This window comes from Eptesicus fuscus, chromosome 10, assembly GCF_027574615.1.
Source record: "Eptesicus fuscus isolate TK198812 chromosome 10, DD_ASM_mEF_20220401, whole genome shotgun sequence".
In the NCBI taxonomy this organism is placed as follows: Eukaryota; Metazoa; Chordata; class Mammalia; order Chiroptera; family Vespertilionidae; genus Eptesicus; species Eptesicus fuscus.
The window spans coordinates 68,350,049-68,367,733 of record NC_072482.1 but is presented as its reverse complement, the minus strand read 5'-3'; the positions used below and the strand labels follow the sequence as shown (position 1 = coordinate 68,367,733).

Genomic DNA, 17,685 nt, shown 5'->3' with positions numbered 1-17,685 from the left:
TCATGTATACTTTTATACAATGAAAATTTCCTACTATTTTGAGAATATAGTATATTGCACTGTAGTGATTAGCTTATATGGAGATTTCTTTTTGATTAAATAGGTTTGTTTTTGTGCCAGTATATTAATTGACAGGTCTTATGTGCTGTTTTGGTTTGAAAATAATAGAAATTTGTCAGATTCTTTAAGCAGTTTCTCTTAGGTGAGCATGGTGTTTTATTCTGTTTTCTCATAATTCCATGTCATGATCTCTCAGTATCATAATCAGCATTTACTTAAAAATAAATGCAGATGTAATATTGTTTTCTTTGATAGATTCCCCTTTTTTAGTTAGGCCAGTGCCTCTTTCCTATATTCAAAGTTGGGTCAAAGTTTTCTTTATATTTACACTCTTCACGGCTGCCTTTTTCTGCAGCCCTGATATTGCAACATTAATTTATTTACATTTTTTTCAATGAGCTGCTCACAAATCATAGTGATGTACTTTTCTAGGCTTTTATGATGGAGCTGACTGCACACCAGAGCAGTGTGGGGAGTGTCCTGCAGGCAGGAAACCAGCTGATAACACAAGGGACTCTGTCCGATGAAGAGGAGTTTGAAATTCAGGAACAGATGACCCTGCTGAATGCTAGATGGGAGGCCCTTAGGGTGGAGAGTATGGACAGACAGTCCCGGTGAGTGGAAGCAAAGAAATTAACACTTTATTCCACAATATGTGTTGTACGGTTTAGTTGAAATAAAGGTCTGTGAATGCAAGATAATTACAGAGCTTTCCTTGTAAAATGTTGCTGGAGTTTTGTATGATCTTGATGTGATAACCAAATTAAAAGGTAGAAGTTGGAGTACAGAAATTAGGTAAAAGGAAAGGACATTTTATATGGATACATATTGACTTGCAGTATTAAAATTGGCTAACCATTAACTCAATGTGAAGACAGGACTATGTAGTATTTATTTACAATTTATTACATTTTTTAAAGCAGTACTGCCCCTCCCCCTCCCCCAGGCTCCCATGGTTCTTTTCCCCCCTCTGCATTGTGTATTAAGGAGCAAACTACATTCCATTGCAATTTCCACCTATTTAATATGCAGGAATTCCTGATTGAAGAAACAATGATTCTGATAGGAATGGTGGGTGCTGTTATTTGCATTCTTGGACTGCATTTAATTGATTCCATTTAGGTGGAAAATGAAAGTGTGTGTGTGTGTGTGTGTGTGTGTGTGTGTGTGTGTGTGTGTGTTTGCTTGTTTCTATATTTAAAGACTAAGTGCTGCTTTAAATGGTTAGACAGGAGTGAGTTTCCTTGCCCCCCAACCCCTACCCCCACCCCACCCAGTTTGTTTGCTGCCAGGAGTGTGTGTTGTGTGTATTTGCCTTTGCAAAGGGGAAAAGCTAGTGGGACTGATGCGGTGTCCCTCCCCACAGGCTGCACGATGTGCTGATGGAGTTGCAGAAGCAGCAGCTGCAGCAGCTCTCTGCCTGGTTGACGCTCACGGAAGAACGCATTCAGAAGATGGAGACTTGTCCCCTGGATGACGATTTACAATCCTTGCAAAAGCTGCTAGAAGATCATAAAGTAAATCTGGCTCGTTTTTCTTTTCTACCTCATCAAATATGAAACAGCAGCACTTAGCCTTCTCACGGGCTTCTGTCCTTAGTGTAGAGGTGGGACACTTTTCAGTGTCCTCTGCTCATCAGCAGCTTAGAGGCTGGAGTCCGTGGGGATGTGACTTTACTAACATTTCACGTGGGTATGTATAGTGCTCTTAGGAAAGCACAGAGCTTCCCTAAGATTCTCAAGGGTTGTTTTGGGCCTGTAAGTGGTGAAGAACCCTAGTGTGTGAGCATCAATGCCGTGCAAAGAAGCAAACCCTCAGATTTATCTGTACCTTACCCTTTAAGGAAAGCTATTGCTTCTTCTCCAATCTGGAAAAGTATCCGGCACTAGGTGAAGAATCAAAATTCGGTGGATAATTTAATTTGATCACAAATTGAGGAGAAAACTTTTCATAGTCAAGGCAAGGTAGAGCAAATAGCCCCTCTGCAAATTGTTTGAATAATTCGATTTTTCAATGAAATATCTGGATAACTGGTAAATAAAGCTTTAGGGATATTTTAAATGCAACTCAAAGGCCTTTGACAACACTGTTGGTAGTGTTTAAATGAATTACCTGTATACATACATCTTAGCATGTATACCTGCCATGCTCTTCCTGTGGAAGGGGTGAGAATGGAAGTCATCTGTGTCCTTAACTGCTTTCCTGGACAGCTATTCAGAATAGCTTCCGACTATCAAATATTATCTACTTATCTCTCACTTTATGTCATGCTGCACTAGAGAAAATGATCTTTGTATAGTTAAATTCAGGACTTTTTTGATTTACCAACTCTACATTCTTACCTTAATTCCTAGTATAGACATTCAACTCATTTATGCTACATTATTTTTTTGCCACAATTTGGACTGAAAGTAATGACATCCCACTTGCCATCTGTTATGACATTGCATTTTCAAACTGCTTTGGTTCATACTGAAATGTAAAGATATATAACGGGCTTGTTTCATTAGTAGAACACTTAGGGTAATGATTGGAAATTTAAACAGGATGCCTCATTAAATGTCTTTAATTACTATTGACAACCGAGTGGATTTTAAATAGGTAAATGTGAGAGAGTAGAGATAATGGTATACCTTAATTTTTTTTTTTTTCTCTAGAGCTTGCAAAATGATCTTGAGGCCGAACAGGTGAAGGTAAATTCATTAACTCACATGGTGGTGATTGTTGATGAAAACAGCGGTGAGAGTGCCACAGCTGTCCTGGAAGACCAGCTACAGGTAAGGACCCTGAGAAGGAGGGTGATCCCAAAGGGCCTGTGGTCTGAGACCCCATTACATGTACCCTTATTCGTTACGTCTCATCACACTGTAGAAGAGTAGGAGAACCTACTTTAGACTGTCCTCCCCAGCTGGGGTTCCACAGCATATGGTGACAGGAGGACCTCGGGACCATTCCTTTACATCCGCCCTTGGGGTGAATGGGCGGGGTGTCTTGGGTGCAGTAGTAACTAGGTTGGGAAGCACAGGAACTGATCTTAACAAGTGGCCCACAGGCTTCTTGCTCAGAATCATTCCCGGGCTCCAGGCAGACCTGAATTCCTGGGATTGGGGCTCAGTGGATCTGCACTTTAAAAAAAATGTCCATGTATATTAAAATTTGAGAATTTCAGCTATGGAGGATTTCCTATCCCTGTTTCTTTGGTGGACCAATGTGTGAATTTCAATAGCAGTTTTAGGAACTCCAACAAATTGCTTCTTTTCTCACAAAGGTTATGGTGTCAAGTCTTTACAAAGAGATTGATTGGTATTTCATTTGAATAATACTGGAATCATCTGCTATGATGTTGCCAGTTTATGATTTTCAGAAACTTTCGGACATGTATCTTCATTTAAAGTTGGCCAGTGGTTGTGAGGCTCTGTGCAGAAGTACTTAGTTATTACAGTAACCTGAGAGGTAGGCATTCGTGTCTAGCCTGTTTAGACAGGGAGTTTTCATGATGAGACCTGTCTTCTGGCTCTGTCTTCGACCTGTTGCACTGTACAAAGCTTTCTCTGGTATTACATATCAAAGTAGGATAATATGAATTAAATAACTCTTGCTTATATTTAAGTAATGTAGAAATAAATTGAACATTTGTTAGTTATCTATATAATGGTAACAAAATAATTTATTGGGAAACTTATTATGAAGCATACTTTTTAAAAAAAAGTTATCAAAATTATTTATTTAGGATTGCTAGTACTTGTACATATTCTGTGTCTAAATTTTGTGGAATTTTCTATGGATCATGAGATGTAAACAGAAAAAAATCAATTCAGTATATTTAACAGGGATACTCTCATTCAACACATAGTTTTTATAAGGTTAAAAGTTTTTTCCTAACTTTTGTATTACAGATGAAAATTTTCTTGGCATGTAAAAGTGGTTAAAAAATTACTGATGTATTGTATTTTGTTTTAAAGACAATTACAGCCTGAAAACAATTTCAGCACAAAAAGTAGATGTTTTCTCTATTTTGAAGATATATATAGAATTGCTAAATTCTCAAATAAAAACCACAATAAAATGGAAAAGGCAGGAATTTGGAGTAGACAGTTACAGGATAGAGTTCTAGTTGTGCTACTTTTTAGCTATGTAGGGTAAAATAATTAGTTACATTATGGAAATTAGTTTTTCTCATCTATAAATATATAGGATTCATCTGTATTATTTTAAAGCAACTTTTATTATATATGTGTGTGTGTGTGTGTGTGTGTATGTATATGTATATATATATATATATATACATATATATATATTTAAAACTTTGTAATAGAGAACAACTGATGTCAAGAATTTCTTTGAGGATTGTGATAACTGTCTCTTTAAAGCTGTGTTGACAAAGGATGGTTTCTCCCTTTACTAGAAACTTGGTGAACGTTGGACAGCAGTGTGCCGATGGACGGAAGAACGCTGGAATAGGTTACACGAAATCAATATCTTGTGGCAGGAATTATTGGAAGAACAGGTATGAAACTGTTATCCATAGTGGTCAAAATAGATGGTGGAAGGTAACTCATCCTTAATTATGGCATTAGAATAAAGTCTTACTTTTCTTCTAAAGGAATTATTTGTTATTTTTAAAGTCAGATTTGTATCCATTTTACATGAAGAGTATTCATAGAGATTGTACTGTATTGCTCCATTGTGACAACAATTTGTGTTTATTTTGAAGAATGTTAGTACTTAGACATGCTGGTTTCAGGGTTTGCTTGACATTATCATTTCATTGCATTTGTACTGGGTAATGTGTTTGAACTTGTACCAACATAGTGCCTAGCATATAGTTTGTGCTACATAAATAAGGAATCCACTCAATACTTTGTGGCCTTTAAATCACAAGAATTTTTAATGGTTTTAAAACAGAATAACTACTGAAATCAACTAGGAAACATTATTTAGCAACACCATTGAGTTAACATTTGGATAATAGTATATTTTTTCCTACTAAGTATTACCATAGTAAACGAACCTTTGGTGCAAAACTGCCCCTTTAGGTTTTCAGTCGGAGTGGTGGCCCTTTGCCTCCTCCATCCTTCCAGAAAAGCAGCCATCAAAACAGAATACAAATAAGCAAAACTTTGCCTGGAAACACCAAACAGTTGTGGTTTAGAAAATAAGCAGATACTCTATTCCCTCATCTCAGTGTCCATTTCAATTCTTTTAAACGCATCTCATTTCCATCTACAAAAACGCAACTGTATGCTTTTCAGGCAATAAAAACAAGTGTGTGATGCTTTGTGGTTTACTAAATATGGTGCAGCTAGAACATCTTCAAAAGTGAGGTACAAAGTTTGTCCCAGAATAAATTGTTAATCACTACTCTCCACCCCCAATCATTGGTCACAGTCTTCCTGTTAAGAATCCCGTAATGGACCAGATTCTGATTTCTGAAATATTTACAGTTCACTTTACGAAATACTTACATTTACTTAGACCCTTGTTTTCACTCCAAAGCGTAACATCGAGTAGTTAAAAGTTTACTTTAATAATGACAGTAGGAGGGAGACATTGATTGCCAGAGAAAACCATTGTGTTACTTTTCTGCTAAGTAAAATAATTTAAAATTTGGAAAGAATTTTAATTTGGCAAATAAAAATATTTACAAGTAAGGAGTAGCTGGTATTTTGGCCAGTATTTTGGGTTTACAACTCACCTTTGAATGGCTTTAAGGAGGGATCATCTGAAAATGGAGAGTTGAATCCAGCATGGGTACTTAATGTAGAGAAATCTGCTATCGCAGGAATGAGCCCAAGTCAGCCGTATCCCAGTTAGAACCTCTTTCATGGGGTTATTGTGCACTCAGCTGCCGAGGCCTCAAGCGTCAGCAATGGGCTCTTAGAAATTGGTTCCAAACTTCTGTAAGCACGGGCCAGTGTGAAGTGTGGCAGGGGGGCCTATTCTGTAAAGAACTCCAACCTCCCTTTCCAACCTTAGTGTTCCCTCTGTCCTTCCATGTGCCCAGTGCTCAAACCCTGAATCCCCAGTCCCTAGCCCATGGCGAGGCTGCCAATGCCATAGGAAAGTGCTGGTTCTTCTTTACTGTCTATTCCAATGCGTGGGGCCCTGTAGGTGCCTCGTGGTTTGGGTTGTTGTTTTGTTGTCTTTGTTTTTTGAAAGAGTGGCTGTGTTTCATTTGTTTTCTAGCCTTTGTGCTTTTGGTTAAGGATTGGCATTGGCCATGGAATGTCCTTAGACCCATCTCCTCATTTGTGAGTTCTCTCCAGCCATCAGGAACCGTGAAGCCATCTATAAACCCCCCGCTCTCCTTGTCTCTAAACTGGAAGCCGTCTCTTATGTGGTGTCTGCACTTTGTATCTTGTGCCATAGTTACTCCTGCGCATATCTTATTACCCTTCCTATTACTGAGGGCGGGATCCACTTTTGTCCTTTATGTCCTTCATCTTCACCTTTTTGTTTGTCTAATACAGAGGGAAGGAGTAGTTGTCAAATCCACTGATTAAAAAAATACAGTCAGAGAAGGAATTGATTCTGTTGCAAACATAGAACCAAGACACCCCCCCGCCACACACACACACACACACACACACACACACACACACACACACACATCCGTTCCATAGAACAGGGTTGGTGTGGTAGATGCCACATTTTGGGAAGAATTATCCCAATGTAGCTATGTTGTTTTCCACTCCTGCTTCAAATTGATCTTCCTACTTCTGCCTAAAACAACATGTATTGTTGGCCAATGAAGTTTAACTGTCTTTATACTTTGGACTATCCTCAGACTTCTTCCTCTGACCATAATTGCTGTTGAACCTGGAGGGTTGGTGCGGTTTTCTGGCATGATGCTCTGGAAAAACCATTAGCTTTGCAGTGTGGGTCTTTGATCTGGCTCTTCTGTGAACTAGCCAAGGGACCTTGGATGTATAACTTGGCTCTCCTCTCTCTCCTCCCTAAAACAAGGGACTGAGACAAGGCAATATCCCAGATTCCCCAAGTCTCCGGAGTGTTACAGTGTGATTCTTTGGAGACTAGAATAGCCTTTTAGATTCCCCAACCTCCCTGAGAATTAGGTTTACTTATCCAGGTTTGGGGCTAATTTCAGGTTGATCTGTTGCAAATCTAAGAAGGTTAATATCTTTTCTGTGTCACTCATGCCTCATGCTTAGGTTTTTGAAGTCCTTCTTTTTCAAGATAAGGATAAAGCTTCTAAGAATATAAATGTTAGAGATTTGGGAACTTGATTGAATCGAATTACCAAATGATTCCCCAAATATATATCTAACTTTTGTTATTATTTATAGTGCTTGCTGAAAGCTTGGCTAACCGAAAAAGAAGAGGCGTTAAATAAAGTCCAGACGAGGAACTTCAGAGACCAAAAGGAGCTAAGCATCAGTGTTCGGCGCCTAGCTGTAAGTGATGTCATGTCAGCATCTGTCCTGTAAGCTTGTGATATTTTAGTGTTTTACATAAATGGTTAAAACCATTTAGAAAATCCATAGTAGGACACATTACCTAACACTGGAATGCTGCCATGGAATGGTCTAGAACCAGGAGTCTTATGTTTTAGCATCAGATAATTACAGGGGTACATTCTACTATAAAATATATACATGTTTACATGCCCTGACTGGGGAACAGGAAGATAAAGTCCTGTTAAAAGGGAGTCATCTAACAAATATCTGAAATACTAGATTTTGAAGGAAGACATGGAAATGAAGCGTCAAGCATTGGACCAGCTGAGTGAGATTGGCCAGGATGTGGGTCAACTACTTGATAACCCTAAGGCATCCAAGAAGATCAACAGTGATTCTGAGGAACTGACTCAGAGATGGGATTCTCTGGTTCAGAGACTAGAAGATTCCTCCAACCAGGTACTGTTTGCTCTAGGTAGTATGTTGTGCTATTAAGAAGAAATTAAATTTCAGGTTAGTTTTAGTTTTTATGAAATAAAAGAGTAGTAGTAGCTAAACTAAAAAGTTGGTTCCTTATATCTGGTTTACTATAAAATTGAAAAATTGACATGAAAATGTTCTTTAGTTTTCTAAAGTAAATTTTAATGGATCTTAAAAAAAGATTAATATCCAGTGATTTAACGCTTGCTAACTGATAACAGACATGAATCCATTAAATGATTTTTAAACTTTATTCATTTAAAAATATTTTAGCGAATTGATAAAAAAACCCAAAACTTTGGTATCTACATGAATGTTCATAGCAACATTATTCATAATAGACAAAAAGTGAAATGACTCAAATATGCAATAGGTGGATTGATAAACAAAATGTGGTATAGCCATACAATTGAATATTTTTTGGCAATAAAAAAATGAAGTACTGATATATGCTATGACATGGATGAACCTTGAAAACATACAAGTAAAAAGAGCCAGTACCAAGTTTATAGGCACCATGATTCTATCTATATGAACTATGTAGAATAGACAAACTCATAGAGACAGAAAGTAGATTAGTGGTTGCCAGGAGCCAAGGGGGAGAGAGGATGGGAAGTGACTGCTAATGGGTACTGGATTTCTTTATGAAATAATAAAATTATTCTGGGAATAGAAAGTTGGCATGGTTGCATAAGTCTGTACACTAATAACCATTGGATTTACATCGTCAAAGAAATAACTTTCTGGCATAGGAATTATACCTCAATAAAGCTGTAATAAAACCTTAAAACTTTGGCTGATTTTATTTCAGGTGACTCAGGCTGTAGGAAAGCTGGGAATGTCCCAAATTCCTCAGAAGGACCTTTTGGAGACTGTTCACATAAGAGAACAAGTAACCACCAAAAGGTCTAAGCAAGAACTGCCTCCTCCTCCTCCTCCAAAGAAGAGACAGATCCCCGTGGATATGGAAGCTAAGAAAAAGTGAGAGCAGATAGAAATTTTCCAAACCCAAGACCCCACACTATGTATTTTGTACTCAGTACTTATGTCATACTAATCACTAATGATATGCAAATGTAGACATAATTATTTTTATGAACCACTCACTACCCCTGAGTGTTCTGAATATTCTACTTCCCACTGGCTAAGTATCTGTATTCTCTCAAATGGTTTTATTTATCCTGTGCTCATCCTGAACTGTGTGCTGAAACCCTTTCTTCTTCCTTTCCTATCGTTTACCTGGGAGGATATGATTGCCCATGATCCCGCATTTCTTCTTTCTTTCACTATCACGATTCTGACAGTCTTGCTTTAGTTACATCTCTTTATTGTTTGTGAATCTGCTTTCTCTTCTCTCAAGTAAAAAAATACTTAATTCAGGGAAGTAATTAGTCTCCCTTTTTCTTTTTTTTTTTCTCACCCCCTCATTCTTTTTTCATGTTTTCTTTCTTCCTTTGTTAATTCGTTTTTCTAGATTCATTAACAGATTCTTTGTGTTTGTCTTGAAGATTCATCTTTAGCATATGCTATCTTTTCATCTTTTCAACTTGGGTTTTTTATAAGAGGATTAATCACCCCTGGCATAGATAGAGCTTTTATGAATGCCAGCTACCCTGTTAAGCCATGCTGTAGCAGCTAGTCCTCAAAACACCCTTGAGGAGAACTATTATTCTCCCTTTTTCAGTAGCGTCCCAGTGCTCGGGTAAGTGGGCAGTTAGTTTTGCCTGAATAAAAACAATGTGATTACACCAATTTAGCTTTTGTCAGACAAAGCAGGATTCCAGTTTTACCGGATGATTTTCATTTTGGTGACAGGGCTGTGCATCCCCCAATAGCATCTCCTTGAAGGACCAGTGTCCCTCCATAGAACTGTTACTTTTGGAGCCAAGACAGCAGATGAGGAAGGTGCTTTTGGTGTTAATGTTGTCGTAGACCTTTCATTTCATGAGTGTTTGTATTCTGCCAGTATGTCTAGCAACGCGTCTCTCCAGGGCTGACTTTGTGCTTTTGGAAGCTGAGAAGGTTTTAAAACACTAGGGTGCATCAGTAGGTTCTGGTACCAATTCCAGTGTAGGTAGGAGTGGGAGGATTCTCCCAACAAGCAGTTCATGGGACACTAGCTGGGTGTCCTACAGTTAAACTCAATTCTGACACTTCCTACTGGGAGACAGCGTCTGATTCCACAGGTGAAGGGTTCAGTCCAATGAGTTGTTACCTGTGCTTCTAACCGACTGGCTGTACATCGGATACTCCTAAGACCTCCTCTGTGTGGGTTTGATTAATTTGTGGGAGTGGCTCACCCAACTCAGAGAAGCATTTTACTTACTAGACCACTGGTTTATTGTAAGAGGATATAACCCAGGAACCGCCAGATGGAAGAGACACATAGGATAAGAGAAAAAGCACAGAGCTTCCATGCCCTCTCCCGGCGGCAACTCTCCCAGCACCTCCACTTGTTCACCGCCCCCGGAAGCTCGCTGAACCCCGTCCTTTTGGGTTTTTGCAGAGGCTTCATTACGTAGGCATGATTGATAAATCATTGGCCATTGGTGATTGATTCAAATCCCAGCCCCTTTTCCCTCCAGAGGTCAGGATGGTGGGGTGGGACTGAAAGTTCCAACCCCTAATCACATGGTTGGGTCTCTTGGCAACCAGCCCCCATCTTTAGGCGAGGTCCCAAAGTCAGCTCATTAACATAAGAAGTGATAACTCTGTTGTTATCACTTAGGAAATTTCAAGGGTTTTAGGAACTCTGAGCCAGAAATGGGACTAAGACCACATATACACTGAGTGGCCAGATTATTATGAACTCTGAACGCATAATAATCTGGCCACTCAGTGTGTATCCTACCTAATAAAAGGCTAATGCAAATTGTCCCCTCGACCAGGAGTTCAACCAGCAGGCCGGCCAACTGCCCACGTCCCCTCCCCCTGACCAGGCTGGCCGAACCCCACCCATGCACGAATTCATGCATCGGGTGAATATACTGAGTGGCCAGATTATTATGTGTTCAGAGATCATAATAATCTGGCCACTCAGTGTATATTTCTTACTATAAATCACAATATTGCAAGTGCGTAACTATAAAATCTTAAACACGGCCTGTTGTATAAGGTGCATTCTGCTACATGAAACACAATACTGTACCTGTGACTTACTGAGGTCTCATTTCATGTTACAAGGAGTCTGGAGGTAGGGGTGGTCGTGCAGCATCCTGCACGTCGTCTCCGCCTTCCTCAGCCTGGTGGCTTTCACCCTCAGGCTTGTCTTCTCCGGGTCCCCAAGGGGCTACTGAAGCATGGACATCCTGTACAACCTGCTTTATAGGCAGAAGGGCAGTTTCTTATTATTTTTTTTTATTTTTTTTTTTTTTTAAATCAGGGAGACCTTTCCTGGAAGACATCAGCTAAGTTCCCCCAGTCTCACTGGTCAGGACTCAGATGCTTGTCCATGTCCTGGGTGCTTTGGAGGTTGAAGCTGCCCCCCTCTCCAGGCTCTTAGTTGTGCTCTGGGGACTCGGGCAGCAAGGAGGAAGTGTAGGGAGGGAGGTGTCTGTTGGGTAAGGAACCAGCTGTGAGGACCACAGTTTTCTGTTTTACTGGTTGATTGAGGTAGAAATTCCTTTAGGTGGTTCCTGGACAAATAGAAGTTTGAGGATGTTCAGTTCATCCTAATAGAAGGCAGCGAAATCTCAGTATTAGAAATTAAGCCCCAACTTGGCCCCCTCTCAGTCTACCCATATGTGATGTGATGGGATCCAGAAGCTTCCTGGAAAATAAATGTAGCCATAACACAACTTTTTGATTCAAGCTAGCTCAGTCTTTCTGGGGCAAGATAGAGCCATGCCGCCCCTCTTTAGTATTTGAGGATAGGCTTCATATTCCAATTTCCATTCATTGTCCTAAGGTCCAGGGAATTCTTTACCATTTCTATTGTAAGATGGCTTCCAGACCCTTAGAACCACTATGCACTTGTCTTAAAATGAGCTGTCCACGCGGATATGGGCCTTAAGGAACTGCTCGGCACAACTTCATGTAATAATACTAGTACATGCTTCCGAAATGGTGGTTTATTTCCCCTGCTCTTCCCTTGGTGCTGCTGGTGGCTGCTTACCACCGGAGGGACAGCCGTTTGCTGTAATGTAGACGTGGCTAAAGTGGCCTGAGCTCATGAACACCCCGTAGCTTTCTCAGAAATGGACTGTCTCCAAGGTCATTTAAATGTGTGACCTTTGGGCGGTGCTCCCCTTCGCTGAAAGAGTAAAGAGAAATCAACTGGTAAGATGACAGGAGGAGTGTACCATGGTTTGAGCGGCACACTGACCCCTGGTTATGTACCTGGAGTGTCACAAAATCTTGTACAAGCTACAAAGAAAATTTACCTGGATGAAAAAAACAAATATTCCTATGTTTCTCCTCTTGCTCCTCCTCACTGTGGTTTTCACTAGAAAAACTTCAAGCGAAGTTTCCCAAAAGAATCAGCAAGGACAACCCATGCTCACCTTAAAGTGCCTGCAAGTATCCAGGGGTGGTTTTGAGAAGCCCCGGCGGGAGAGTCTGATCAGAGGACAGATGGCCTCAGTTGGACTCCCAGCTCCATCATTTATTAACTTTGTGGCCTGGGTCAGTTATTTAAACACCCCAGAAGCTCAATTCCTTCGTCATTCAAAGGGAAATGGTAGTGTATTCTTCATAGGATTGTTGCGAAGAGGCCTTGAGTGAAGAATACACACAGAACGCTTAGAAAAGGGCTTGGTGTGTGGCCAGCAATCCCTGAATGTTTCCCCTCTTGTTCCTCCTCACTGTGTTGTGACTTCCCTTCCCAACACCCCTCCTGTCTGCACACTTTCCTTCCTCCCCACTGTCATTACCTGCTCTCTGGCTCCTGTTCCCACCAGCCCTTTCTCGTGTCTTTGCCTCTCCTGATCTTCTCTGTGAGCACCCGCACGGAAATGGGGTCTTGTCAGTACTGCCCTTTAAACCCTTCACTGGTTCTCAGTTGCCCTTTGTTGAAACCCCAACTCTTTCATGTATCATCTAGGGCCTGTCCACTAACTGGTTGGTGTACTCCCTGCCTAGTACTCACCGTTCCAGCCACATCTAAATACTTGCGGTTTGCAAAGTGTAGTCCTTCCTTTCTTTGTTCTCCCTTTGCAAGGAAAACTCCTGGCTCAGTGCTGTTCTACTCCAGGACGCCATCCCTCCCTGGCTGGATGAGGAGTGGCCTGTGAATTCCTGGAATTAGCACCTCACAAATTCCTTTTGTGATTGCCCTTCACCTTCCATGGCCCTCCCTATGGCTGGGATTGTCTCATTTACCCTCATGCCAAAGCCCAGACCAGTGCCTGGCATACCATAGGCTCACTTCAGAAACATGCTGGATTAAACAAGGCATGAACTTTAGCCCTGTCCCTACTTGTTCTTTTTTGTCACTATCTAACCAGATCTGTTTTTCATTATCTATGAGCGTTTATAAAAATACAAGTAATTTCTTTTAAAGTTTCCACTGTTTAATATTTATTTTCTTTCTTTATTAACACGACACTATTATTCCTCTGTTCATACTTTGAATTGTGCGTGCATGATCTTATTTTGTGTGGTTTCTGTATTTCTGGGCTGGCTCTTTTGTTTTCTGAGGAGTATTTAAAACGCTGGCTGGATGGTGCTCCGCTGCTCTCTTTCCTGAGCCAAGTGACACAATAGAAGGAAACGAATGACAAGTGTTAACATCTGAATCTCAAATCAGGTTTGATGCCCTGAGTGCAGAGCTGCTGGACTGGATTTTGAAATCAAAGACTGCCATTCAGGCCACAGAGATAAAAGAATATAAGAAGATGCAAGAGACTTCAGAAATGAAAAAGAAGTTGAAGGTAAAACATAAAACAGAAGTACACTAGTGAATAAAATATTTCATCAGGATAGATTTACTTTGGCAGAAAGATGGGAGGGGACCCAAAAGCTTCCTGTAGAATAAATGTAGCCATAACGCAGCTTTCAGAACATTGTAGTAAATTTTGAATCGATTCAAGCTGGCTGGCATCAGATCCCTGTGTGGAAGAGGAATTTTTTCCCTTCCTCCTTAACCACTGAGTTGTATAGGAAGGAACACTTACTTCCTAAGGTGATCTAAATATTATTTCTATTTTTAGCTTGATTAGATTTTTTAAAAATTTAAATTCTTTATTGTTTAAAGTATTACATGAGTCTCCTTTTTCCCCCATTGACCTCTCCCCGGCCACTCCCACCCCCCTCTTGATTAGATCTTAACCTGGTACCTAATAATTTGTGACTGTGTGTGCAGAAGACGTTTTGCTTTCTGCAGCAAACTATAGTCGTACCTCCTTACGCACAGTTATGTGCAATCAACCACAATCCAAGAATATTAAATGGAGAATTCCAGAAATAAACAGTTCAGAAGTTTTAAATTGCACGCCATTCTGAGCAGCATGTTGACATCTCGCACTGTCCTGCTTCGCCCCACCTGGGGCGTGAATCCCACCTTTGTTCAGTGTATCCACGTTGTATAGGCTACCCTTCTGTTAGTCATTTAGTTGCTGTCTTCATTATCAGATCGACTGTTGAGGTATCACTGTGCTTATGTGCAAATAAGGCTATTATTTTACTTAATAATGGCCCCAAAGCACAAGAGTAGTGATGCTGGCAGTTCAGATATGTGAAAAGAAAAGGTGGATACAGTGCAATAAGGTATTTTGATGGAGAGGGAGACCACATTTACATAATTTTTATTACAATGTATTGTTATAATTGTTCTATTTCATTATTAGTATCTTGTTAATTCCTTATTGTGCCTCATTTATCATGGTTGTATATAAATAGGAAAAAATATAGCGTATATTGGATTTGGTATTCTTCGTGGTTTCCGACATCTAATGGGGATCTTGGAAAGTATCCCCGAGGATAAGGGGGTTACTATATTTCAAATTTCTTTAATATATTCTCTTCAGAGAAGAGACACCATTGTTTAAACATAAATGCTAATCAAATGAATGGAGCTTAGCTCGGCTGCTTTGTACCCATATGTGTGTTACTGAAATTGTGACAGGGTTGTAGTGATTTATGTCATTGGTGGTCCTTAAGCCTCTGCACATCCTTTCATCAACTATTTGGGCATCTAGAGCAAGCCTGTATTTCTATGTACATCAGCAGTGGAGTTTGTTGGTAAGGAGTTTGGGGGAATGTTTAAAACTCCCCAAGTGGAGAATCCCTAGTCCAATCCACCACCACCATAAAAGGTATCAAAAATCAGTTTGTATAAAGGGGGTAATCATTTTCCTCCACTTTGATGGTGACTTTTTGCATGAGTACTTAGCTTAACAAAAAGAAATGGTATTTCTTAGATTCTCTTATTATTTCTTGACCTTTTATTAAACAAATGGCTGTGTTATTTAGTCACATTAAAGTTTATGTGGTTGGCCCTGGCTGGTTTGGCTCAGTGGATAGAGTGTCGGCCTACGGACTGAAGGGTCCCAGGTTTGATTCTGGTCAAGGGCATGGAATCCCTTGGTTGCAGGCACATCCACAGTAGGGGGTGTGCAGGAGGCAACTGATCGATGTTTCTCTTGCATCGATGTTTCTAGCTCTCTATCCCTCTCCATTCCTCTCTGTAAAAAATCAATAAAATATATTGAAAAAAAAGTTTATGTGGATGAAAATAGGAAAGCTATATTTATTTGACAGTGCTTACATGTATCATAAGTTAGAAGAGGCATCCTTCTTTGGATTGTCTGGTTGTAATAATATGGGTTTCCTACAAGTTTTTGTTGTTCTATTTTAGACACCATTTGAGTAATTAATACCAATTGGGAATTGAGGAGAGGGAAAAATTTCAAATACTGAGTGTGCATGTATGTGTGTATGTGTGTGTGTATGTATTCTCGAGTTCTTGTTCAGCCCTTTCTTAGAGGTTGTGGAATTTGTCTTCACAACCTGTTAATAGGCACATTGAGAATATAAAACCATAGAGACATAAATATTAAAATTAAGCCATTTTTAAAACACAAAGAACAAAATGCTTTAGTTTGGATCCTAAAGTATGTTGGAATTATTTATAAATTATGTATGAATTTATGTTGATGACTGAAGTTTGCAATACACTTTAGACTTAATGTAATACCAACAAAAAATACTGTGACTCAAATTATTTTGGTCTCTTTTTCTTTATTTTTTTAAAAATAATTTTTATTGATTTCAGAGAGGAAGGGAGAGGGAGAGAGAGATGGAAACATCAGTGATGAGAGAGAATCATTGATCAGCTACCTCCTGCATGCCCCCTACTGGGGACTGAGCCTGCAACCCAGGCATGTACCCTTGACCACAATTGAACCTGGGACCCTTCAGTCCACAGGCCGACATGCTATCCACTGAGCCAAACCAGCGAGGGCTTTTTCTTTTTCTTGTTAATTAATTTTTGTTCAGTGATCTCTGTCTGAGCACATTCAGTTCACTGGATGCAAACCCTTATTTTTATGGTGTGGCATATGTGGAGGCTATATATGTGAATAGATAGATATCCTGGATCTAAACCACTAATTTTACTTGTTTCCTCTTGATAGAAACTCGTAACTGTAAACATTTTTTTAAAAAAAGAAACCCAAGTTTTTTATTGTTTGTTTGAATATACCTTTTAAAATTAAACATCTCTGGTTCTCTGGAAGGTGGCCTGCAGTTGCATAGTTGTATCCTCTTAGGTAAACTGTGTGACACCTAAAGGGAATGTGGGGGGGACTTTAAACACTAAAACTTAAAAGAGCTTCAACATTATCCTGAGAAGAAAGTTTACAGTATTCTTATATTGAGACTTTATTTCCAGGGAATAGAAAGAGAACAGACAGAAAGAAGACCCAGACTAGATGACTTAAACAAAACTGGACAAATCCTTTTGGAGCAAATGGGAAAAGGTGAGACCCTCGATTTTCTTTTTTTAATGTGTTTTTAGATGGTGGCATTGCATCCTATTTACAGTTTGACAAATCAAATATATATGTTTTGATACTCTAACCCTCTTTGCTAGAAGAGTGGTTTTCAGAAACTTTTTTGTCAGCAAAACGTTTTTTTCAAATGAAATCTTATGCTGAGGCTGATTTATCAAACTGATAAAAGCAAAGTCGTTCTGCTTTTAGACAGGATCAGGGAACCTAAAACTCTGATACCTCAGCAAAACAGTTACATTCTACTGCATAGATTTAAAAATCTCCTCCTTTGGGATTATATGTTGGGAAATTTGTGTGTATGGGGGAGGCGGGGGGGGGGTTGTAAAAGAAAATTTTGCTTTGGCAACATCAGAGAGATAAAGTTACTTTAAGGTATGAATTTTGTGACCTAATATTTGCTTTTTTAATTTCATAAGAAACCTTTTATATTTTGCATTACCGTTTTTTTGAGCTTTGGTAGGACTGGAAATGCATTCATTACAGAACCCTAATTCTATTTATTTAATATCATATCTGTTATTAAAAAATTTTTAAGATGGGGTGGGAAGCTGAGAAGTGGGGACATTGATCTGACTAGGGTTTATATGTTCTGGGTTTAATTTTATCATTTTTTGTATGCTTTTTGTTAGTGAGAGAATGAAAATGATTTTTTAAAAGTTCCCCACTGTCGTTCCATGTTAGCCATTATTATAATTTTACAGCATTGCATATTATTTCTCCACATGTGGTTAGTGCTGATAATCCTGCTGCTGCTATAAAACCAGAAATGTTGAACA

General features: G+C 39.4%; 1 protein-coding gene across 3 annotated transcripts in view; it reads left to right on the top strand.

The window, feature by feature from the left end:
- The window catches only part of UTRN (utrophin), a 454,375-nt gene that overhangs the window by 124,713 nt on the left and 311,977 nt on the right, over window positions 1-17,685 (top strand). For all 3 annotated transcript variants that reach the window (XM_054722125.1, XM_054722126.1, XM_054722124.1), the window contains 9 exons: window positions 493-674; window positions 1,427-1,577; window positions 2,718-2,837; window positions 4,466-4,567; window positions 7,368-7,475; window positions 7,758-7,937; window positions 8,770-8,939; window positions 13,705-13,828; window positions 16,789-16,876. In XM_054722125.1, the coding sequence (XP_054578100.1) occupies window positions 493-674; window positions 1,427-1,577; window positions 2,718-2,837; window positions 4,466-4,567; window positions 7,368-7,475; window positions 7,758-7,937; window positions 8,770-8,939; window positions 13,705-13,828; window positions 16,789-16,876 (1,225 nt within the window). The remainder of the gene's footprint in view (window positions 1-492; window positions 675-1,426; window positions 1,578-2,717; window positions 2,838-4,465; window positions 4,568-7,367; window positions 7,476-7,757; window positions 7,938-8,769; window positions 8,940-13,704; window positions 13,829-16,788; window positions 16,877-17,685) is intronic.